The 25,784-nt window shown below is 38.9% G+C and overlaps 2 protein-coding genes across 9 annotated transcripts in view; one reads left to right on the top strand and one right to left on the bottom strand.

Annotated features, from left to right (window-relative positions):
* The window catches only part of ME1 (malic enzyme 1), a 117,621-nt gene that overhangs the window by 79,780 nt on the left and 12,057 nt on the right, over positions 1-25,784 (top strand). For all 3 annotated transcript variants that reach the window (XM_083497471.1, XM_083497470.1, XM_083497469.1), the window contains 5 exons: positions 8,711-8,820; positions 15,681-15,778; positions 17,803-17,916; positions 23,567-23,672; positions 25,177-25,319. In XM_083497471.1, coding sequence (XP_083353597.1) covers positions 8,711-8,820; positions 15,681-15,778; positions 17,803-17,916; positions 23,567-23,672; positions 25,177-25,319 — 571 coding nt within the window. The remainder of the gene's footprint in view (positions 1-8,710; positions 8,821-15,680; positions 15,779-17,802; positions 17,917-23,566; positions 23,673-25,176; positions 25,320-25,784) is intronic.
* The window catches only part of PRSS35 (serine protease 35), a 152,417-nt gene that overhangs the window by 119,785 nt on the left and 6,848 nt on the right, over positions 1-25,784 (bottom strand). The window contains exon 1 of one of the 6 annotated variants that reach the window (XR_014524672.1): positions 11,219-13,512. The exons of 3 other annotated variants lie outside the window; for them this stretch is intronic. The gene's annotated coding sequence lies outside the window, so the exon portion shown is untranslated. Of the gene's footprint in view, positions 1-11,218; positions 13,513-25,784 lie in introns of those variants that run through there. 2 more of the 6 variants (XM_083497472.1, XM_083497476.1) reach the window with 2 other exon arrangements.

The raw sequence follows: 25,784 nt of genomic DNA, 5'->3' as shown, positions 1-25,784 counted from the left end.
GGGACAAGCCTTTCTGGACAGATAGATACAGTTACTACACATCTTTCCAGACCACAGTAGGGAGGAGGCATTTTAATCACGATGTTTCCTTACTATTGTCTTTGATAATTTGAATCTGTATTTGGAACAGTGGTACATTTTAAGCAGATTAAAATTAGCTAAGGCTGCAACTCTATACACTCTTTCCTGGAAGTAAAGCCCCACTGGAATGCCCTGGGACTTGCTTCTGAGGAAAAAAATGCATAAGGATTGTACTGTGAATGGCCACTCTGCTTATTGCCTGTAAACAAAGCAAATGAGATGTAGGGGAAATAAATAACTGAATTCTTTCACTGGTATCATTGTGAAACTAATCTGAAATTGAGTAAATTATTGCCCATAACAGTATTAAGATTCTGGCAGCAAAGCAGATAGCCTAATTAGCTCAGTAATTGGTTCCCTGAATGGTACTGCTGGAAAGTTCTGAGCTGCCTATAATTCCACCTTTGGAAACAAAGGATATAAAATACTACCATGTTCCGCTCCTTGTGGGGGGTTCGGGAGTGGATCTTTTTGTATTTTTGAAAACAGACAAAGGATAAGAGTATGTTTTCAGTACTTTGGGGGGAAATATATTCTATAAACATTTTGAAATAGAGACGCCCCAGAGATTATCATTTTATTTTATGTAACTGCAGTCATTAACCCTCCTCCTGCCCCATTTTCTTAGCACATTTTCTTAGATGACTGAGATTTCTAAACCTATACTTGAGCCTCAACATTACATTACTTGATATGGTGAAGTCACACATGCTTGCTGTTAGACACATAATGAAATATTTACTATTATGTATACAAACATTGATTGATTTTATTATTTAAGATATATTATGATTGTATAAAATGAATCCAAGTGCTACACTTTGCAAGCTATGGTAGATATGGCATGGTTTTCTAATTTTAACACATAGTCCATATGTAAGTACTTTCTCAGAATGCCTGATATCAATTGTTAGCTTGCTTCAATTAATTCCCAATTTAGTAGGCCTTGTGCAGATGCCACAACCTTCATCAAGAGCTTTTCAAGGCTTCTCCCCCTTCTGAAACAAACCCCATTCCCTTTTCATTGTTAACGGTTCAGCTGCTTTCAAGCTCTGATTGTAAGTCCATAGAGCCAACAAAAGTTGGCTTAGCTTAATAGCTAAGTTTGATTTGTGGTTGTCATGACACTCCCTGCCTCACACTTCTTGTAGCTTGTACAAAGAAATTGGAAGGGTTGCTTTTTGTGCATTTGTGCTGTGCTTTTTGTCCAATAAGACACTTTTTGCCTTCTGCAAAAGCAGAAAAGGCCCCAAACAAACAAACACCACCCTGTTTCTCCTCTCATAGAGAAAGCTGTTTTCTCTGCCATTGCATTGGGCTGCTTCAAGAAAAGCCCATCACAGAGGCAGCAAAGCCACTTCTCTTGCTCTCCAAGAACTCTGCAGTTCACAGAGAATTCAGGACAAGGAATGGGGTCTTTGGGTTAGGAGTCTGGGGCAAGATAGTGACCAAAGGGGATAAGGATTGTTCCTGATCTCTTTACCTTGATGAAAAGGTTGGGACATATAACAGCTACACCTAGGTAGAGATTCTACAGCATGTCTGCTCCATTCACATAAAAAGCATAGGAAACATATGCAAGAAGAAGAGGCTGTAGGGAAAGGGACACACTCGCTACTAGATTTATTTATTAAATAAATACTTGCTGCATTCCATTGCTTTAACCAATTTTATGCTCGTCTGTTATTGGTGAGGGGAAACTTCTCAAAAAGGTATGGAGATGGAGGGCTGGGGTTCTCTTTCCTCCCTCATATACTTCTTTGTGTACAGCGTAGACTTCCCACCACTTTACATGTGAACGGAGAAGTCCAATGCATGGCTGCCCCAAAATATCTAGGTTGGCCGTAGGCCTTGTGAAAGAAAAGTTAAAATATGTCAGTTCTGAAGCTGACAAACACACCTTCCTTAATTAGACAGTTTTCCTTTCTTCCTACCTAGTCTAACCTGGAGCTAGAGGTAGTCTGTGGTTGCTGAGAGAAAGAGAAGGATGGGACTGCTTTTACCACATATGCAAATCAGTCCTACTGTCCGAAGAAGAGTAGATTCCTCCAGAACATTGAGCTGGATGCAAGTGGGGTTTTGCTTGGGCGAAGTACCTGGGTTATGTTGTCCCCACCTTCAACCTTTGAGTGTGACAAATTTTGGTTAAACACTGAGGTATCTATGACAACTTTTAAGAAACATTTCATGTATAGGTTTTGATTTACTAATCCGCACTTTTAGAAAACAATCTTAACATTCAGAGTCTTCATACAATATGTAGATATGTTTGGCTTGTGTCCAGAAACATAATACTGGAGGAACGTATTTTTATCCTGATCTGATGGTCTCAAGGGCTTACATTAATAAGAAATAACTTGTCTGAGTCATAAGTTAAAATTCAATACTTTTCAAAATAAGGGATGGCAATTAATCCAAAACAAATAAGCACCTCGGGTGAAAACGAAGTAAGTCATGCTGTGAGTAGACCCATTGATCTAAATAGGTCTACTCTGAGTATGATTATTATTGGATATTACCCTTTATCTATTGCAGGCATTTTTTATTTTAAAATAAATTATGTAAACATATAAGGGGATTAATCTTCAAATAAGGACAATATGTTTTAAGTGGCAAATATGAAACAAGATACTTATAGTTTGATCCATAATAAAAGGGTCAAGAGTGCATCTTTTCTTAAGTTTTTTATTCTTGTAGATGCAGTATCAGAATAGTCTTAAGAAAATGAAAAGGAATGAAATTGGCTGGCTATTATGCCTGATATTCCTAATCTTAAGACTATAGTTTTATCTGATATTTTGAGATGTCTAATTCTAGTCTTCAGGTTACTTAGCTTTGGATGTCACCATAACTGACTTTGGCAGTCTCCTGCTTAAGTCTGCCAAACCTGCAGTTTAGTCCCATGGCTGTATGCCAAGGAGTGGTCGAGCCACCCTTTGTGAGGTCTGCTGGTCATGCAGAATACAAGAAGGCAAATTCACAGGTTGATAAGTAAAACCTTAAGCTTACTAAAGGGTGGTTTGTTTGTTTTTAGTAAGCCTGACTGTACCTTATTCACAGCTGATATAACTTTTACAATTTAGCTTGGTCTGTTTAAAAAATCAGTACTGTATGGTAGTACTGTAAAATACTTAACAATAACAATCTCCATTTTGAGGATACAACTACCTTCTTTAATTTCCATGGACTTTGCAGGAGAAATGATACACAATACCTTTGCCAAGTCATATTGTGGCAGTGGAGAAAAGGAAGGCATAGAGAATGCATGCAATCCCAGAAATCCAGACTACTTGTGTAATATATATATATATATATATATATATATATATATATATATATATGACATGTTTATAACCGTTGTTATTAAGAACTTATTTTGCTCAAGAGATAATAAGCTAATTGCAAGTGCCTCTAGCTCGGAAATCCTGAAAAGCAAGGTTTCCTCAGTTAAAATCTTATTTTCTGAATATTGTACTGTTTACAAAGAACATATGGTGCTTATTTAATATTTTTCTTAAGCCAAAATTGACTTCACTGTTGCTCTGCTGTCTTTCAGCATCATAGCCCAAAATTGTATTGTGATAAAGGAATGAAATAATAATTATTAATATAGTATTGAAAGAAGGAACTTTACAAGAGATTTAGAAGGTCCTTGCCAAAACAGATTATAAAAAACAAAGTAAAACAAAATGAATAGATATTGCATTAGTACTTGGATCATAGCAGTAACAAAAAACTGAGAAAGGAAGCAAAACGGACTGAAGTAGTGAAGGAATACAGAGTAGACTTGTGCAAATAATGGTACTTCTTAGTATAGATGGTAAAAGGAACGCCTATGAAGTGCCTTCTATTATATATCTACAATACCATTTACATAATGAAATGTGAACTTCTCCTAAGGCTATTTAAAGCTGTGAGGAGAAACCACACATCTTCACAATGTCTCATGTATGGCTTTTAATGCTTGCTGTGTATAACAGTGCTGATTGCTATGTTGAGGTGTAGCATAGTGTATATCCTGTGTTCTGAGTGAAAGTTACAAAATTTCCTGTTTTCAGATTTTTCTTCTTCATAATTTGAATTACGTGGACAATGTGTCCACAACATTTCAAGTTTCGATTGTGAAAATGTATAAAGTTTCTTGAACCCAGAGAAGTGTGAGCATTGTTCCACACATGGAACAGGGTTTTGGCTTGTCTCTTTTCTGCTGCAACAGTGTGTGATGTGATGAGAGAGGAATTTGTGGAAATGGTGATTCCTCCTTGAACAAACTGAAGTGCCTTCTATTATATATCTACATATTATCTCCAGCCGTACACGCTAGGGGAGTGCACTGGATTTGGACAAAGGCTTAAGACAATTTGGAATGTATTTGTGGAAAACTGAGCACATCTGAGGTTAAACAGGAGCTTTACGAAGTTGCACAATTCAAAGCAAAGAACCCTGAAGTGTTTCGTCCATCCAGGTATCAAATAAATGCTGTGGACAGTATACTAAAAAAAAACCTCTTAAGTTTACTACGTAAATAAGGAAGATGTTGGAATGTGGGGTAAGAGGGAGAATCCAACTTTAGGAAAATACCAGGATCAGGAAGGTGCAGAGGGAGTTCCTTCATAACTTGCAATCAAGGTGATTTATTTTATCTGGTCCTGTGCTTTGGGGTCCAAATATGATCAGGGCACACCCCTAATACATACACACTTAAAAATGTAAAATTTAGAATAGAAGACAAGAAGTTAGTCATAAAACAGTTCTAGGTGTAGTTCATTGCTAGCACATGTGTGCTGTGTGCAGAAAAGTTCTGGACATCTCCAGTTAAAGCATGCCATGTAAAATATAGCTATGATTGCCAAAATATTAATATTAATCAGGCTGGGGAAGGTATCTGCATGAGACCTTGGAGAGTTTAGTGTTGAATTTGCTGAAACAGTGATTTGACTTGGTGTATAGCAGCAACTTATGTTTAAGAGAGAAATTATGGTTATGTTTAATAAAAGAGATAAGGGGTTTAACAAGAAGAGAGTCAGATGAATGAAGACCCTGCATTGAAGAAAATAGAAATAAGAGAGGGGGGAAATATACTGGACTTTTATTACTGAGATTCTTTAGTAATAGCAAACCCCTCAAAACATGGGGTGGTGGATTAACATTGATTCATTGAAATCTCAGTGAACCTGAAGGAAGCAAGAGATCACAGCACCAGATGGGAAAGAGGACAACAATTATGACTAAGCAGCAGTGAGGATCAGGGAATCCAGATGTTCTGTGACTCATACCGCTTCCTAGGCTTTGGGGCAGCAGTAATCCAATTATTGGTAGCAGCTTAGAACAGTACTTCGTAATGGAAAAAATTCCATTGCAAACTGACCCAAGTTTATTGTGGAAAGATCTCATTGTTATAGGAATGGTCAGCTCTAGGCAGAGGCTCAGTGAGAAGGAGTTGCTAGGGCAAGTACATCAATAATCCCAAGGGTAAAGAGGGTAAGTGTTTCTTAGAACAGGGATGGCTACTCCCCAGTTTGCAGAGTTTTCTAGCAAAATATTTTGTTTGTTGGCAAAGTAATAATCATATTACTACTACTACTGGACACAGTGGTGGGGTGGGTGGAGCTCAGAGGCCTGCTAGGGATGTAAATTGCCTGATCTCATCATCAGGTTGTTAATTTGTTGACTGGAGAGGGATCAATAGCCCTCTCCCTAACTCATCCGCACAAATCAGCTAAGAAGCAGGGAGCTATGTCTCTGTGTGTATGCCTTGTTGGGACATTCTATTCCACCTTTTGTTGCAGACATGGGATTGTTGCATGTCACATGTCTGTTTACATTCCAGCACAGACTGCTGGGTCCCATGAGCGGAACTTACGCTCTGTGTATTGCTTTTGTTTTGAATCTCTCTCCGAGAAGACGGCAAGGAGAGACGACATGTTTCTTTCTTCTGATTTATGTAAAATAAATCTGTAGTTTTAGTATGTATCCACAGCCTCAGCCTCTTCTGTTGTGCAGTTACACTGCTACGTATAGTGTGCTCAAGACAGCAAGCTTGAGTCGCTGATTTACGTCGGAGCCAGCGTGAAGGCTGAGAGGGAGATGATCTAGCTGGGGGCTAGCCAGCTGGGCTTTCAACCCCTGGATGCCGACATGCCTGCCTTGTGTGCGTGCATCTACATGTGTAAGTGTAGGGTGGCCATACCCACTTTTAGACCCACCCACTGCTGGCGTGCAGCCTCCAGAACATCAAGAATATCAAAATACCTAAAGTTGGTCCTATGTGTTAGAGAATGTGCCCCTCAAACATGGATTTTATTGTTTTATACTGTTTTAGGCAGCAAAGATGGTCACAGTGGGAGAAAAACTGGACAGACTAAATTCAAGGTTAAGATTTTCAAAACATTTTGATTTGAAATTCAGAGAAATGTTTATATATTCTTGCTTGGTTAAACTAACTGGTCACCTTTTATGGCACTGTGAAAAAGGGGGTTTCCTTCACAGATATTGCTCCATAAAACATATGGGAAATCTGCGTACAGTGGTGCCTCGCAAGATGAAATTAATCCGTTCTGCAAGTCTCTTCGTCTTGTGGTTTTTTCGTCTTGCAAAGCACGGCTATTAGCGGCTTAGCGGCTATTAACGGCTTAGCGGCTTTAAGAAAAAGGAAACAAACTCGCAAGAACTCGCAAGACGTTTCGTCTTGCGAAGCAAGCCCATAGGGAAATTCGTCTTGCGGAACGACTCAAAAAACGGAAAACTCTTTCGTCTAGCGAGTTTTTCGTCTTGCGAGGCATTCATCTTGCGAGGTACCACTGTACCAGGAAAGTACTCTGAGTTGACAGTTCTATATAAATTGAATGTAGTGGGGCTTATTCCAGAATAAATGTACATAATATTGAGCTGTGATCCAAAAAGTATGAGAAAAGTGGAAACTGTTTGATTCTTTATGCCTTCAGTCTACTATATATTTTAGAAAGTTGTCTGTCTGTTCTCTCTGTATTTGGGCACCTGTTAAGATATTGTAACCAAATGTTGGTTCCTGAGAGGAAGGAGCAGGATTTTGTCTGTCTTCAGATATACAGTGGGACACCATTTCAATAAAGATGTCAGACAGCACTGATTTTAACCACTGCACAGATTTTTTGGTTTCTTAGAGTTCTCAAGCAGTGCTGGGTATGAGGCTGCTAATGCTTTAATAACACCCACATTTTTATTTCAAGGAATAATTCACAGTTATGTAATACAGATCTTATAACGTTACTAGCATTTTTAGAAGATTATGTGACATTTATTTCTCCCCTAGCATACTCAAATAATAGTAAAATTATAGAGTGCCTCTAATATTCTTGGAAGAGTTTAACTTTTTTGGTTTGACCCTTCCAAGAAGCCATTGTGCTGCAAATTTTTAAAAGGCACAGTGACGTCTATGTTATTTCAATCTATTTATTATAAGATGCCTTTCTATCTCTTCATTATAGCATAAGTAAGTGCAGGCCTGCTAATTTGGGCTCTATACTATCTTTGTTATCTGGTGGTACCATGTTATTTAATGATGAGTGTTGAAAAGCATCACAAAATGGAAACAAACAAAACCAGATGAGGATATTTTGTTGAGAAGTGCTGAAATGGCATGACAGCTGAAGAGCCATACAAATATTTTGTGAAAAACCTCAATTCAGAAGCTAATTTGAGGCCTGCTTTAGATATTAATTGAAAGCTCTAACTTTTTGGTTATGCATGCATTTCCTCTGAAGCAAAAACAGATTGCTAAAGGTTAAATGTTGTCTTGGTTGTTAGCTCCATAGGGAAAGTACCGTACCCATGGCATTAGTAGATTGTAGCCTTAGAACTCAGTCTACTGTGTATTGACACTGTGCAAGATTTATTAACTGCTGTAAGACCTGCCGGGATGTGGGGCTAATTAGATTGTACTGTTCCCTAAACCATCTTTACAGTGTTATTTAATATAGGAGGTTGTGGATGATTATACTGGAATAAAATATGTGTATAACCGGTGAATGTACCATTTCTCCCCCATATAAAAGTAATAGTATAATGTGTGGGGCGTTTTGAGTGAGAAGGATTGCTAGTATATGTCGTGATGATGCAGGCATAATGGGACTGTGTACGTGTTAATGTACGTATGTACATAGGTGCTATTTCAAGTGATTGTATATCATAGGTTCCAGCTTTGTTTCCTCATCTGTATAACTATAATAGCATAGGTTGTTCCTCCACAGAAATAAAATCCATGCATATGATTAACAGATCTATGTAGAGGATTAATAAGAATAACCAATTTTGCTTTTAATCCAATCTGAAAGCAGTAACAGAGTTTGTTTGGTGATTTTCAAATAGATCTAGCTGCAGTAGGTGACCTCAGCCAATAATCTTTCAGTTTTCATCCTATGTATCACAGGTCCATATACCATATTCTTTCTAGGAAAAGGTGCAAGAAGTTAATTGAAATGAGCAGGAATGTTTTAAAGCACTTCTTGAAAATTAATAATAAGGGAAACAGAGCTCACTAGGAAGGCAGTCCACAACACATTTCTCAACTATAACATAAGGCAGGTGACCAGCATATTACAACTTAAGTTTGTTATTTCTGTTTTAAGTTTATGATATTTTGTACCCTTAGGTATGGCAGAAACTGCCTCATTCAGTTTGAGGATTTTGCTAATACAAATGCATTCCGTCTTCTGAATAAATATCGCAACCTATACTGCACTTTCAACGATGACATTCAAGGTAATAAAATATATCTATTGTTCTAGTTAAAAAGACAAACTGTCAACTTTAATAATTTTGTATGTAAATGAAATATATATCCAGTTAGGTTATTCAGTTGTGCTTTAGGAGATTCATAGAATGACCATTTAAGGTCAGAGGCCATCATTAGTTTGGTTGAGGGATGGTATAACTGCTTGCAGTGTCATTGAAATATTGTGTCCAAGTAATATTGTGGGATTTTTTTGGTTTTTATTCTAAGAATATATGTGCTGGTACAGCAAGATTAAGGATTAGATTGTTAGTCACATATTCCTTCTCTGCTTCAACATTTTAAAGCCAAACTTGTGTTAATTTTGTGTGTTTGGAATTTCTCCAGTTTTAGTTAAGATGTGAAAGAGGCTGAAATAAAATGACCTACCCAGCTCATTTTTTCAGATGTAGAAGAAATTCTTCTACAGATCCTGAGTGATGACACAGGAATAGAGGACACGAAGGTTGCTCATAGGTTAATGAGCACTTGAGGAAATTGCAATGCCCCAAACTCTGGCAATAAAAGTAGCATCAATTTAATGATGTGTGACAGATGTGCACACTAAGACATCTTTGATAACTTTCTTTTGCAGACAGTGGACAGGACAGTGTCTGTAAATCAAGATACTTTAAATGTGTTGCAAAGTATAAATGGATACTGAGGAGTCATGCCTATTCTTACAGCTCAGTCATGAGGAGAGAATAATTATGATTGTTTGGGAAAATATGGGTTGTATTCAACAACAACTACAACTGTGGATTATATTCAACTTGTGCAAGTGCAACAGAACTTCCCCTCCTTTTCCTCTCCCTGTATGGACACCAAAGCTGCTCTGAGGGTTCCTTCAACCCACTGGAGCAGATCTGAAGTGTGTAGGGCGTGTGTAGAGGAGACAGAGGGGGAATCCTGTTGCACTTAATTTTTGTACAGGCAGTGATTTAGTTGGCTATAATCCTAAAAATACCCATATACACTACATTTCCCATTCTACTGTGTAGAATGCAATAAATACTGCAACCCCATGTGGAGGGCCAATCATATGGGTCTTTCAAGAGGTTTGGGGGAGATGCATTGATTGTTTCTGCCCACAAGGTTGCAATATCTACACAACTTCCTTAGTGGCATGAGAACTCTCACAACAGGAAGGTGGCTCCCACGTGACTGCAAATGTGTGAAAGGAACTGGAATGATTTGCTAAAGACCCAGATTTGAATTTGTTCCCAAGGACTAAAGCTTGAGCAAATTGTTGCCTCACAGCATACCTTTTTTGCAAGAAGGTTGTGCAAATAAGTATTGCTCAGCAACTTTGAACATAGAGAAGTACCATGGGAAAAGCTACTTGTCTAATCCTATATGCAAATGGACTTGAATGCTATTGCTAGCAGAAACAACTGTGCATATATATTTGCATGTTGTTGGTGGTGGCAGCTTTCTCTCACCTCTGCCTCAAATATGCTTATCTTCATTTCCATATTTGTGTATGCTGGAGGGGCTGGAGTATAGAGATTTGCTGCAGCTAGTGTATGCCTGGTAATAAGTGAACAAGGCAACAGAACCAGATTGTCTGGGGATATCTGATGTTTCCAGTCTGCTTCTCCTGGTATTTATTAAGTGGTGAATGGCAGTGTCTGGTCCTGGCAAAAAGAACTGATTAAGTTTGAAAGGTTTGTTTGGAAGGAATTCAATATCATGCAGTTACAAAGATTCCCTCAGTGCAGGCATTTCTGCTTCCTCGATGGGACAATCTTGCCTCTCCTTCCCCCATGTGCTGTTCTGGTTCTCCCACCAGAACCAATTTCTGAAGGTGCAGGGAACACATGAGGGGAGTGGGGAAAGCCCAATTATGCTAGCTAAGTCCTTGTGCAGGCTTCCACTAGCTGAACCAGTTAGGCTAGTTTGTTTGTTTATTTTATTTAAATTCCACCTTTCCTCATATGAGCTCAAGGTGGTATAAATAGTTTTCCTCTCATTATTTTTTAAGTAAAATATCTATACTATTATTACAGAGCAATTCTATACATCAATTAGGCAAGGATGCCCACACCTGTGCTAGTGGAAAAGCCACTATATACAGGCTCAGCTTAGGAGGGAAGGGGAAAGCTGTGTGGCATAGTGGTTAGGGTGCTGGTTTGGGACTGGGGTACCCCAGGTTCAGATTCCCACTCATTCATGAAGCTCACTAAGGGACATGGGCGACCAGTCTCCATCTTTCAGCCTGATCTGCCTCCTGGGGTTGATATGTAAATTAACACACCACATAGTTCCCCAGAGAGGAAAGGTGGGATAAATCAATATCCCAAAATGGTGCATCCTTGGGAAAACAATCAAAATCCACTAATCAGGTATTGTGCTGTTTTTCTAGAAAAAGAGGGTGCCAGAACTCACCATGAACACCTCCCTTGTTCTCTTAGAATGGCAAGGATGCCCACCTGAGAGGTGATTGAACCGAGTTCCCCCTGTAAAAAAAAGCCCTGGTGCTTGTGATGATGCTTGCATGCCACTTACTGATAGAGAGAGCCAGTGAATGACAGGGATTCCCCACCCTCCAGTATACCACCCGACATCACCACATATATAGCAATGTCACAACAATGCAATCCATCAGCCCTGGTTGTACTACAGGCAGGGTTTGGAATCTCCTTGTGCTCCTCACAATTACTGTATGGCAGCACAACACATGAAAGGAAAGAAATGGAGCCCACGCAACACAGCACTCAGGTAGCTGCATCTGTAGAGAGCTCACATAACCCTTTAATAACAAGGGTTAAAGACCTACCAAGGAAGGGGAAGCCAAGCAGCCAAAGGGAATGGTCAGGATATGCAACAAGGGGCACCACAAACACACACTGATAGCAGCATTCTCTAGTGACTCATTGCACAAGGTACAAATTTGGGAAGCATGAGATGGGAAACTGAGACCTGCTGGGGGAAGAGGCAACATGCTGGCACTCGTTTTTTGCATGCTTGGTCAAAAAACCAAAAACAAAACCCACACACATAACTCACAACGCCATGTCAGAGACAAAAGAGAACAGCAGGAGGAACAATTTTGACAGCGGAAGAGCTCCACCAACATAATATGGTGGTGTCATATCTTGCATTCTATCATGTAGCTAGGCTTCCATTAAATTCCTATGATCCCTCTGCCAAAAGAGCTTATGCATAGGATTGCACTATTAATCTCTCCTGCTACTGGCTGCAATAATTATTGGCTGTGTGCTGTGTTAATTTCATTTTCAAGCAGAAAAAGGTTGATAGCCAAGATGAACAATGTTTTTTGTTTCTCGCCAACTCTCATAGTGCTTACTGTTGATGCAAGTTTTGCTTGTTTGAGAATTACAATATTCATCTTTTAGGAATGAACCTGAAGATACAATTAGGTTGTTTTATATAAACTGTTTGCTATTAATAGTAGTCATATGGATTTTTGTGTGCTAGTAAAATGTTTACCGCAAATGTTGAATTCTTTGGCTTGCCTGCTCAGTTGTTTTTATTTCCCAGGCTCTTGTCTCATAACTTATTTTCAGTGTTTCTTACATCTGTCTTTCAAAGTGTGCAGATTTCAAGACTATGCAATGGCCAACAGCATTCATTGTCCAATATACTGAGTAGTGACAGACAGAACAATCCAAGGTTCCAGAGGAGACTAAAGGAGTGGAATCAAGCAGTGAATCCACTGCCATGTCTGAAGCCCTGCTATTCTTGCTTTCTAGGGTAGAAGGGGAGGGCAGATTTTGCCTGTGTTTGCTCCAGGCTACTGGAAAAGGTGCTCACTTTGGATGCATCAACAGCTCTGCTCCACACTGCTCCTGTTTTGCAGCCTTGTGACAGTTACTGCCATCGGGAACACCACTGGTAGTAGTGTGTGCTCTGCTACACTTTTGGTGGATGTTTTGGGGGATGTCCTGTAGAGGTGGAGCCCTGGCCAGCAGAGTCTGGTGGAGCAACATGTCGACCTCATCCTAACCCCACCCTGTGGCATGGATCAGGGGTTACAATGGCTCTGTTATTGTAGCTAGTTGGATGCATGTCTCCTAAGAAACTGACATTCTTCTCTCAGGGGCATTGGAAACTATTACAGTCATACCTCGGGTTGAAGTAGCTTCAAGTTAAGTATTTTCGGGTTGTGCTCTGTGGCAACCCGGAAGTAACAGAGTGTGTTACTTCCAGGTTTCACCGCTCGCGCATGCGCAGACACTCAAAATGACGTCACGCGCATGCGCAGAAGCGGCAAAATGCAACATGCGCAGACGTGCAGACGCATAGACGCATCTTATGTTTACTTTAGGATGCGAACGGGCTGCTTCTATATTAGCTACTTAATTTTAAACATTTTTATCTAATTTAATATTATTGTACAATAACAAGGACTAAAGAATAGTAATAGAAAGAGGGGTCAGAAGAGATAGCAATAATACATTGTGACAGAGAGTTAAATGAATGTAAATGAATTATATCATCTGCTACTTTCGAGAGGGAAGAAGGGGCATTCAGAGTAATCAATTTAAGGATTCTAGCTTTGTTGAACTTGGGATTCAACCTCAAGAATAAAATGTAGCTCAAACATGGCACCAAATAAGTGTTGCATTCCTGTATCCAGGTATGCTGAAAGGAACAGTTTTCTGTTCTTTTTCTTTTTACCAGGTGGAGAAGGGAGGAGGCAACTGAGAGCAGGGAAATTGCAGATTTTCCCTCTGTGAGGTTCCAGGTCCATGCTTGCAAGGGAAAACAAGAGTTGAGAGAAAGCTCTTTGCAGAGTTTTCTTCATTGTGCTGTATCTGTTGAATTAAATTAACATGAAAGCAGTTTATGTCTGTGCTTTTATGAAAGCAGTGGCCAGATGAAGTATATGACAAATTAAAGGGCAAAGTGATCTGCCATGTCAGACATTTATAGCTTTTTAATAAAACCTAAAATAAGGTTTGCTAAGGACACTGTGACACTTGTATTCTTAGAAGGGAGTCTACTGCCCCATGAGGCTTAACAAGAATCCAGGTTGTTTCCACTGAGCATGAGATTTTATCACAGAGCCACTCCCATCCTTTAGCCAGAAGCAGCTGAAATTCACCAAGGTAAATGCAAAACTGCTATGGTGAGGAGATGGAAGACCCACTTTAAACATCTGCTACTGTTGCAACATTCAATCTACATGCTTCCTTTTTTAAAAAAAGGACAATGAGGAAGCACATAGCCTACCATCAAAAACATATGGAACATTCTTGGGAGTAGAGGGGAGATGTTAAAATGTGTGTGTTTGGTTAGAATTGTTTCCTGTCCTGTACTTTGTGCACACTCACACTGGTGATAGGGGTGTGGAAGTATTCAATACCTTAAAAGTAGTCTTCATAAAGGGGGTGTTAAAGCACTTGCTACTGGTAATATTGTAGGTGATAGCCATTAGGTCCATGAGACATTTGCACATTTATACTCCACTGACAGTTGCAGTTGCTGTGCTACTTAAATTTTAAGTGGGGTGGGGGGATGTTATTTGTGTGCAGAAGAAACACAATAGCTCTATGTCAAAAGTGTGAGCTTGAGAGGAGCAAGATGTTTGAACCCCAAAGTAACTTAGTAGAAATTTAATGGTTCGTGTATTATTCTTTTTTAAATAATCCTCCGGAGACTGCTTAGTAAGGCTTTAGCATTCTTAATTTTTACAGCATGTCATTGCCAGTTTGTGGCATGTATAACTTTAATCTGGTCTACGTTATTTATACTGAAAACAACTGGGAATATTCACTGCCCAGGTGTGACACATGGAAGTGAGGGAATTCTGTGCTGAAGATCACAATGGTCTAGAGAAGCAGATTTTCCCTACTAAGCATTTGAAATGTATGTTAACAGAAATTTTGCCTTTTGATGTATCTTATGATTGCCTTGTTGTCCCTTTCCCTCCTCCTTTTAAAACAAAATAAGGCTTTTGACTAGAAGTCAAATTTCTTCATGACGTGGTTTATAGAACACTTTCTTACATGTTATGCAGTTTGCATAACCTTATTTAAGGACATATTTAGTAATATTTTATTTAATGTGTTATTTTGATGTGGACATCAGCCTTGTGGGAATAATATGTAACTAGTAATTCAATTATCATAATATGTAAAATATATAATTCTCCAATAAATACAGTAAAATACCAAACGTTTGTGTGTGTGTGTGTGTGTGTGTGTGTGTGTAAAAGAGAGAGAGAGAGATTACTTTAAATACATTTGGATTCAGTTACAAGTTACTTCATCCTTTAATTCTTATCAAAACAGTGTGTTTTCTCCATTGTTTTTACAGTAAGATATTGTTTCACAATGGGATTATTGTTATTTTATGAGTTGGACCATATTGAAACTATTTCTTGTATACATCAACTTTCCAGATATCTTTCCAGTGTATGTGCCCTCTAGCATTCTTTCTATTCCATTATGTAATATTACCCTACACCATAAGCTCAAATCAACATTTTAATGCTATTACAATAATTTTGTAGCCTTTGTAAGACGACTTCTACATGTTTTGTGCCCTGAGGACACCTCTTCTCATTTCAACAGGTGTGCTATTGAAATCTATTAAAATAAGTCTTTTAAAAGGAAGTCGAATACATAATTTCAGATTGTTATTACATTGTAGTAGTATAATTAAACAAACGTTAATTTAACCTTGCTGTGTTTGGTACTCATCCTGTGCTTAAAAATAAATCAATCAATGTGTTGCAATTTAGTAGCAGAGGTTAACATAGCCATTAAGGACAGGATTATATTTTTAAAAATCACAAAGGGGTGGGTACTTGTTGGTAATCATTAGCAATGACACAAGTTAATTTTAAATTTGATGAAGTAAGTTCCATTTTATTTTTCAGGAACAGCATCAGTGGCTGTTGCAGGACTTCTTGCTGCTCTACGGATTACTGGCAGCAAACTGTCAGATCACACAATACTGTTCCAGGGAGCAGGCGAGGTAATACACCATTTATCCAATTACTATCTTTCCTGTTATTTAACTTATTTTTAAAAGTGAAGGTACGTATAGCAGGTGGTACTATGGTCTAAACAATTGAGCCTCTCAGACTTGCTGATCGTAAGGTCGACAGTTTGAGTCTTCATGACAGGGTGAGCTCCCGTTGGTCTGTCCCAGCTCCTGCCAGCCTTTCTGTTTGAAAGCATGGTAGCATGAGCAGATAAATAGGTACTACTGCTGCAGGAAGGTAAATGGTGTTTCCATGTGCTCTGGCTTCCGTCACAGTGTCCCATTGCACCAAAGGCGGTTCAGTCAGGTTGGCCACATGACACGGAAAGCTGTCTGTGGATAAATGTCAGCTCCCTCAGCCTGAATGTGAGATATGCGGCACACCCCAAAGTCAAATTAGACTGGACTTAATCGTCCAGTGGTCTTTTACCTTTACATATAGCTTTACTATTGACTAAGGCTAAAAGCACCTAATAAAGTTATATTCCTGAAGCTAAACAGGTCTGAGTGTCTGGATGGGGGTTTGCCTGGGTTGGAACCCTATGTACACCACCTTCTAGGATGAAAGAAAGGCACAACAGATGCATAACAATAAACAAATAAGCTGGCCAGTTAGTATATAGAACCCAAAGGATCCATTGAAACATTTCCTTGTTAAAGATTACCGTATTTTTTGCTCTATAAGACTCACTTTTTCCCTCCTAAAAAGTAAGGGGAAATGTGTGTGCGCCTTATGGAGTGAATGCAGGCAGCGCACCTATCCCAGAAGCCAGAACAGCAAGAGGGATTGCTGCTTTCACTGCGCAGCAATCCCTCTTGCTGTTCTGGCTTCTGAGATTCATAGTATTTTTTTTCTTGTTTTCCTCCTCCAAAAACTAGGTGCGTCTTGTGGTCTGGTGCATCTTATAGAGCGAAAAATACAGTAACTCCTGATATAAGCATTTGGCCCTTGCTGCCCATTCAACCCCCTTGCTCCACCCCCCCCCCATCATCATCATTTTTTGGTATGAAAATAACTTCAGTTTAAAATTTATAGATTGTGTCTATTAAGTTTTCTTCTTCACATTCACATGCAATACATCCCCTTGCAGGTACCTTCAGTCCTTCCCATCATAATATTTGAAGGCTATCACCCAAAAGAATCAATTTATTAACAAGATGCAAGGTCAATTAGTAAAAAACAATAATGACTACCACCACACAAAAAAAATCTTTTCATGGCATAAAGCAATTAGTAATCTAGTGTTACCTTCATATAGGTTTAGAGCACTGAAAAGCATATCTATATTGTCTGAAGTTCTCAGTCCTGCTTTTCCTTTTCCCTACCTGAGATTTGTTGTTGTTATTGCTGCTGTTGTTATGATGATCAAGAACTGTATGCAAGATGGAAACTAAATGGCTATTGTCCTTTGAGCCTTACCGTTATATGTAGATAGATAGATGTCAGTCTTATTGAGTAGCCTGGGAGCTTTTATGACTCAACAGAGTCGTCAGATATTGTTTATGTCTACTTGTGGTCTTTAATGTTGTATTCATCCTTTGGGATTTTTGGAGCCTGCTACGTGTATGTCACATAACCTTTTTAGAACCTGGCGGGAGGAGGTCCATTGGGTGCCATGTCACAGTTATTCTAGGACATCTGTTTGAAAAAACATGCTTCTTGCCTAGTCCAGCTTTCTGTGATAACTTACATGATAACTTTCTAGCATGTCTGCAAGAGATGCCATTTTCATTGGATACAGAATCAGAAAAACAGTAAGCAGTTGTTTCAAAATTAAACAGATATGGATTATTCAAGCATCATGTTTGCTTCTCACTCTTCCTCATATATATCTCCTATATTGGGGTACCAAACTGTGGTCTGTGGACCACCAGAGGTACAGGAGTTTTTTAAGGTAGGCTGTTTCTACAGTTATCATTGTTACTGTGGCTAATAGGTTCTAAAAGAGTAAAGATAAGCTATAAAACTTGAATTTCATGACCTAATTATTTTCTCTCTCCTTTTTCTTGTTAAGGCAGCTCTGGGGATCGCCAATCTGATTCTTATGGCCATGGAAAAGGGAGGGACACCAAAAAAGGAAGCCATCAAAAAGATATGGATGGTTGATTCCAAAGGATTAATTGTAAAGGTGATGCAGATTTTTCCTTATTCTACAAATGCATATTTGAAGTATTCCACTTTTTCTGTACATTATTGGTTGAAACGACATATATATGTCTCAATCTATATGTTCTTAGGTCTCAGTGATGTCTCCTTTTCCTTACACTTACATCTGTTAGAGGTGGCTAAGTAACCCAGTAAAAGTGAAGCTGGGTCAGTGTTTTTTGGAAAGATAATTATCCCCATAATTTCCTTAGGTGATATTCTTTGACCCCGATTTGGATTTTTTTCAGCTAACTGACTAACATAAACACTAAGGGGAGTGTTTAACTTTGTTTTTATCTTCCATGAACATGTCAATTTATGTGAGTGTGTTCAGCAATGTAAATCATATTGTGTTGTATCAAATGTTAGTCATACTCAGAGAAGACCCATGAAAATTAATGGGCATGACTAACCTAGGTCCATTCATTTCTATGGGTCTAGTCTGAATAGAACTTAGTTTGATAGTTATTTATCAAAAGGAGAAAAGAAATGCGAATATAATACAGAATTCCTTGGGCCACCAGATGCCATCATGATACAACTCAGAGAAAATGATGTGGCTGATAGGAAGGGCATCACCCTCATATTGGCAGGAACCGCAGATCTCGTCGCTCTGCGGGCAACACACCCTAGTTTGACCATCTTCTGGTCTGAGAACCTGGAGCAACACCACTGGTGAGGTGCAGCACTGCCTGCACATGTCAGCCATTCATGGGAGAAAGTTAACTGAGCTATGTCCTGCATAGCACAGTTGGGTGGTCATATCATATGCCACCCTGGCAACACATTTGATAAATTGGACTTATACTAGCCTGACAGAGTAGACTTATCACCAAGTGGCAATGAGGCCTGGCTGATGGATATTTACTGGGGCCTATGGGATTGGTTGCAGATGTGATTGGTTTGTTGTTAAGCTGGCAGGGAGGGGCTGACTCAGATGGCAGAAAAAGGCATTGGGTTGGATTCATAGTGTAAGTGCTGGAGAGTCTGTCTGTTGGTCCAGACAGGGGGCTGTCGGACTATAGAACATCCTACTGGCATCCTGGTGGGACCACCCCATTTGATTTGTGTCATCGGGAGACACAGGATCTACCCTGAAGGAGCAATCAATCAGCAGGTGGGTTGATTGATTCAGGATGCATACCCATGCCTATGGCATAGCTTACTACATTAGTAATAAAAAAAAGTTATGGCCAATTTCAGTCCCATAATATTGTCTTGTAATCATTTCTATCATTATAAGATCACTACTCAGATCACCGTCCTGCTGGGCTTGGGCCCACAAACATGAAGTTATTTATCAAAAGGAGAAAAGAAATGCTGATATAAGAGATAATTTCCTGCTGATATTTTCCTTTATGTTTGCCAGACTTCTACTTAAAGTTCAGCTGTGTTGCCTCAAATAACTCTATTGCATAGTGATGGAGAGGAGATCATGCCCTTCCTACATGCTGTGGTTTGCTATGGTATCAGCAGTGGTTAGAAAGTCAAAGCTGCTGGGTGATTACATCAGTTACTTTTACCTCATTTCTTCCCCATGCCAGAGCTTGACCAAAATAAAAGTGGTCATTTATGTTATAGTTTTGAGGTTCTTAAAATTAACAAGAAAAACAAAACAATACAGCTGATTTATTCAACTTCTTCATATGCTGTTTGCATAGTTTTTTAGGGTTGGTCTTAGTGAAAATAAACTTTGATTTGCTATTGTATTCTCATCTTTCCCTCAATTGATGTCTTTCTCTTGTCACCATGTGTGTGTATAAATGCATTCTACTCCCCTGGGTCTTTAATGACTGGTAGATTAGAATAGTGAGACTTGGAGTGTGCTTTCACATAAACTGTAAAGTTTAAAGAAGCTTTATGATGCAGTTGAGGAACCCTTCTATAGTTGGCCTCACATGGCCATTGAGGTTGTGTGCATTGATTTTGTGCAATCACTATAACTTCTGGCTAGATGGATGACGTTGCATATTAATGTTATTATAATATTCCTGGAGTTGGATGAGTTTCTCTATCCAAAAAGAGGAGGTGATGTTTGTTGTTGTTTCCTCCACAGTTCTATGCAGTCATTAATATTACATGGCCCATATCTCCACCAAAGAGTTAAGGTAAAGGTAAAGGAACCCCTGACCATTAAGTCCAGTCGCGGACGACTCTGGGGTTGCAGTGCTCATCTCCCTTTACTGACCGAGGGAGCTGGCGTTTGTCCGCAGACAGCTTCCGGGTCATGTGGCCAGCATGACTGAGCAGCTTCTGGCGAACCAGAGCATCGCTACCAAGGAGAGTAGCATGTAAATACAGGAAATCCTAGCAGATAATATTACTTTTCTCCTAATTTATTTGTCTCTAGATAAGTCTGAATTAAAGGAAGCAGAAAGTATCGAATGTTTCTTTCTGTCTATCATTCTCATTTATATTTTGCCTTTTCGCTAAATAGCTTAAAGTGGCATGCATGGGATTATCACATTTAATCCTCACAGTAATCTTGTGAGGTAGTTTAAGCAGAGTTAGAGACGTGACCAAGGACATGCAGTCAGCATCATGGCTAAGCATGAACTCTAAGCCAAATCTTCCCTAATTCAACATCAATCCAGAGTGTGTGACGAATGCAGTTTGCCATCACCCACAGCCAACAGTGCAGGATGCAGATTTGGGAGTGAGTGCTGATGACCTGTTGTCAGTGGAGGAGGAGACTTGAAAGACATGGATATTTAGATGGGCAGGATGTATAGGGACAGCTGTTTGGCCATATGATTTTGGAGGACAACCAGTTTGTATGGGGAAGGGGATTTAGACAGTAAACAGTTTGGAACTGTTGCGATGGAACTGGCAATTAGATAAAGTGGCAGTGGAGGGTGAAAGGAGTTTGAAAGAAAAGATATGGAGGTGGTATTTTTAAAAAGTAACCACTAGCACCTTCCAGAATCAAAGTAAATGTTTTTTCCGTGACAAAGTTGGTTGAGGCCCCTAAACATCTGCTATTTTGAGAATCTGGCCTTTCAGCCCAGTTGAATTCACTTTTCAGGGAAAGGGATGAGAATAATCAAGTGGCTTAAATGTGCCCGAGCGTCATTGGATTGCGTTCTTGTGGTCAGGCTGTTAACAAATAGATGCCATGTTTTTAAATTGATTATAAAAGAATCAGAGTGGAATGGAATGGGAAATGGTAATAAAAAAGTAAATACCTAAGGCATGTACCAAGGTGGTATGGTTGGGAAAGTTTCTTTGCATGAAAGTAATCAGAATTTGGTGAAACTTAACGAAGTTAGCAAAGGGAGAACAAATAGATTCAGCCTGAGAGAGATGGCAGGGGAGACTTATATGCATAGTTAAAATAGATTAGCAGTTTTTAAATTTAAAATATTTTGCACTGTGATAGATAAGATTTGTGTTAACTATATTATAACTAAAAAAAAGACCTTTTTGCATTTATAAGTTAACTGTGTTTTATGCTAGTTTTTTGTTTTTGTTTTTTAACTAATGTTTTATGTATTTTCTTAAAATCCCAGTGACACCTGCTGGAGTATTTAAAAACAGCACTGTAGTTAGTAGCCCAGTAATTTTGCCTTGAAATTGGCCTTCATGAGTATGTCAGAAGGTGACCGAAGGTATTGTGGAGGGGCTATGAATTTTTCATTTTGGTCACAAAGGGGGCCAGGTGCAAGTTTCTCAGAAGAGTTCTGTGGTAGCAATACTAAGAAAATGTTTATAACCATTTATTAATTGCATGAGTACATATTTATATCAGCTGAAAACCCAGTAATTCATTCTTTAAAGAAAACTTTATAAGAGAAGAGGGGGATGAATGATAGCTATCCCCAAATAAATCAAGGGTGAGTTGAAAGAAGCTGGCATGGTCTAGCATACAGCAACATATTTATTGCTAGCCATGTGACAGATCTATGCTATGTCTTGTGGTCACCCTGAACCATATACTGCTGATGATAATATATTGCTTTCCATTATATAAATACCAAGACTTGTGGTTACCAACCAGGGAAGTGAAGAAGAAAGAGAACAAATGCAGTGAGGTAATTTGTACCAAAGCACAAACCTGGAAACGTGTGTTTATAATAGATTTTCTAAATGGAAAAATGTAGTTGTGTTATGACAGCTTTTAAAACCCTTGTTCTCTTTATTCATTCTGGACTTACACAGGTCCCTGTTATTATACTTTTGCCTAATTTTGGGGGTGGGGGAGCAGGGAACCACAACACCAAACCACATAATTTGCCACAAAACATCAAAATACGCATTTGAAGTAGATTCCCTTTAGTTGTATGCACTTTTTCATCTTTATTGGACATTAGTTCTTCAGTTTGAATCATGATGGCTCTTGGGGGCTGCTTTTGTAACTTCCACCCCCTTCAGATTCAGAAGTGAGCTCTCACTGACATAGAGCTTTGCTGTGGTTACTTAGGAGGGCCTACACTTCTGGAGGCACAAAAAGCATGCCTTTCCCCACAATGCCATTTAAGGGATTCTGTTCTATGTAGTGTAAGTGATAACTAACTGGCTCTTCTTGAGTGCTGAATTCCAGTTCCTTCACACAGCTGCAGTTACTCCAGGTTTGAGACCTGGAATGGTGCGTATCACCCCTGCTAGCCAGCTCATGGTGAGAAAGACTACACTCATGTTTTTGAATTTCGGAAATCTAGCATACCTATTATCAGTTAAAAAGCATTCCTTTTATGTACTCGGTTGACCATGTTCCTGTTCTACCATTCCATGCCACACTCACTAATGGCAGTGGACCTCAAAGAAATCTTAAAACCCACCTTCTGCTTGCTATCCCTCTCAGAAAAGAAAATTCTCTCCATAAACATCCTAGCTAGGCTGCTGATAGGCATTTTAAGACCACCTCGTTTTAGAGAGAAAATCTTGGCTTTATTATATGCCCTTCTCTAAATTCCGTTCAATTTCCTCTACTTGAAGCTTGGAAAAGAATAGACAAGCCTCTTGCGAGCTGTGTAATTAATTACTGGAGAAGTGCAAGCTGTTTCTAGTCCTTCATTCTGTATATTAATTGATTGAGGGGGCCAGGTGCCAACTTTACCAATCAGTGGAATACAAGAGGCAGTTTGCATTTTTCATTTGTCGGTAGTTTCTGTTGGGGGGCAAATGGGGATACCCATTCACAACCATTTAAGAGAGTTTTGATGCAAGATCACTAAGCAGATAAGACACTCAAACAAGGTATTTCAGGGTAACGTCGCTCATGAATTTTGATCAGAAGGTTTAGTTTTCCCCCCCTGAAAATGAGTGCAACTACGTACCTTCTCCCCAGATCTAATGGGTTTTCACCAAATGGACTTTGGAAGGTTTTCTCACACAGGTGTATGATAACGATTTTCCAGAAGTTGTATGAAAACATCTCTCTCAAAAATCCTGTCTATTGTTCCAAAGAGGTACAAAAATGCTTAGTAAAACCTACCTACTCTTAATTGGGGGAAGTGTAATATTCTATCAGAGAATGGTTGTAGCAAGTTTTGGCACGTGGCCGGTATTGACTCATAAGATGAGAGAAGATAGGTGTGCTTTTGAGGACAAGTTGAGTCCTTTCATTGAGACAAAAAACACAGAATGGATGCAAATCTATATTTCTAATAAATTAATTCTCTTTTTAAACTTAGGGCCGTGCCTCACTAACAGCTGAGAAAGAACAGTTTGCCCATCAACATGAAGAGATGAAAAATCTAGAAGATATTGTTAACCGTTTAAGGCCAACTGCTCTTATAGGTAACACTTACATCTCTATTTGTCCAACCACCTATACTACCTTTGTCTCTTTGTTTATTGTGTGATATAGACACTGTGAATATGCATGCAATGTATAAAAATAGGTTTTGAGTATGTATTATTCTTATTAATTGAATTTGTATATCGTCCTTCATCCAAAGATCACAGGAAAGTCCTCTAACCCCCCAAAACCATCCTCAGGAAGCGATGTTAGCAGTTATAAAATAGCTTTGTTTTGTTTCCTTCAGAGGTTGAAACCAGGTGAAGCTCTAGAAAATTTTGAACTGTAGTGTAAGTAATGGATAAGCGATGCATTACGTCAGGAAGAACTCGTAGCTTTAGGTCAATGTATACTTTTTAATCCACTCCCTGGGTTATGTCCTTGCTCTCATTTGCTGCCTGAGGCATAATATAATCAGAATAGTGTGTAATTTATCCTTCCCCCATCTTTAAATTCTTTTCCAATAACTGCATTATGAATAAAAACGTGCACATTTACCTGAATGTAGTTACATTGTTTTGTAGTGAATGGAATTTAGAAGGGATTATTCTGTACGCTTTTTCTGTGAATGAAATTTAAGAGGGATTATTCTGTACCCTATTCTGTACAGGATACCTTACAGAATAATCACTACTAAATTCCATTTACTGAAAAAGGGTATAAACAGTTACATTCAGGTAGCTGTGTATATTCAAAATGTAATGAATAGCATTGAGTGTGGAACATGAAAAGAATTTATATAAATACCATGTTTATCTGCTGTGTAGCAAGAAAGACTGATCAAATTTGAGATTGTTTTTTCCTGTATGGATGATTAATTGTTAAAAAATCTCTCCTTGCATGACGGGGATTGCTTTGTTGTCTGATACTTTCCCAAGGTTTTTTTTAAAACAAGTCTCAGCAAATGCCATATATGGAGTCTTGCTAGACACCGTTCAGGAAGAAGACTTGTTATTGTTGGACCAGAAACAATTATTTTAATAAAAGTAGCCATAAAGAATAAGTGAAATTATGTTTTCTAATTTATTATACCCTCTGGCTAGAAAAGGTTGACATTCTTATGATTAACAGTCTAGAAGCAAAATTGACATAAACTCTACAAAATATAGATCAAATGCCAGTACTTTTTGTTTAGTCCAATTAGCCAATAAAAATTATGGGAGCCAGACTTTGAACTATACTTTCTTTGAGAGGCCTAAGATATCAGAAGAAAAACAGGAAGATTTTATGTTAAACTGCAGCTCTTCAAGACTCAAGCATCTATCTGTTCGTACAGCTTAATTGAACTCAATTGAATATGTGTCAATATTACAACTACTTAAGATCCTGAACTGTCTCATTCTGGGCTGGAAATATCTCAAGCACCAGCTTCATTGAAATGAAATGTCACAGTGGCACATTTCCTTTGCATATGAGTGCAACAGGACAGGTTATGGTGGATTCTGCCTTTTGTCTATGAATCAAAACAGTTACTTCATCCAAATTTCCCATTGTCTTCCTCAGGAGTTGCTGCTATTGGTGGTGCATTTACAAAAAAGATTATCCAGGATATGGCTTCCTTCAACCAGAGGCCAATTATTTTTGCTCTCAGTAACCCAACTAGCAAAGCAGAATGCTCGGCTGAGGACTGCTACACTCTAACCGAAGTAAGGAAAGAACCTTGATTGATATTGAATTGGTTGTACTTAATGAACGTTATTTCAGCAGCAAGGTAGAATAATTAGATTCTTGACTTATATGTTAAAAATGAAAGTTTCTAACCCATCATGCTTTGCAGGCAATATTTAAAAAACAAACCTTGTTTGTTTGTACTCATGACACCTCGCTTCAAACCTCACCCAGGAGTTCCAAAGGGAAATGGAGTGGCTCACCTTTTTTGGCCAGCCTTCTGGAGGCCACATGCCAACAGTTTGTGTGCCTACTCCACACTTTACACCAGGTGTGGTGACCCCACACACTCTTGCATGTACACATAGACAGACATACATGAGGCACATACCCTGCCACAGGTACACAGAGGGCTTAGAGAGAAGACATGGCTGAAGGTGGGGGTGGCAGGTAGTTTTCTCATCCTTTTTGCTATTACATCTCTAAATTGGCAGAGATGCGTG

The sequence above is a fragment of the Podarcis liolepis genome (genome assembly GCF_965112155.1).
Source record: "Podarcis liolepis genome assembly, chromosome: 3".
In the NCBI taxonomy this organism is placed as follows: Eukaryota; Metazoa; Chordata; class Lepidosauria; order Squamata; family Lacertidae; genus Podarcis; species Podarcis liolepis.
Note: the sequence above shows the minus strand (reverse complement) of the source record. Positions and strands in the feature narration are given on the sequence as shown.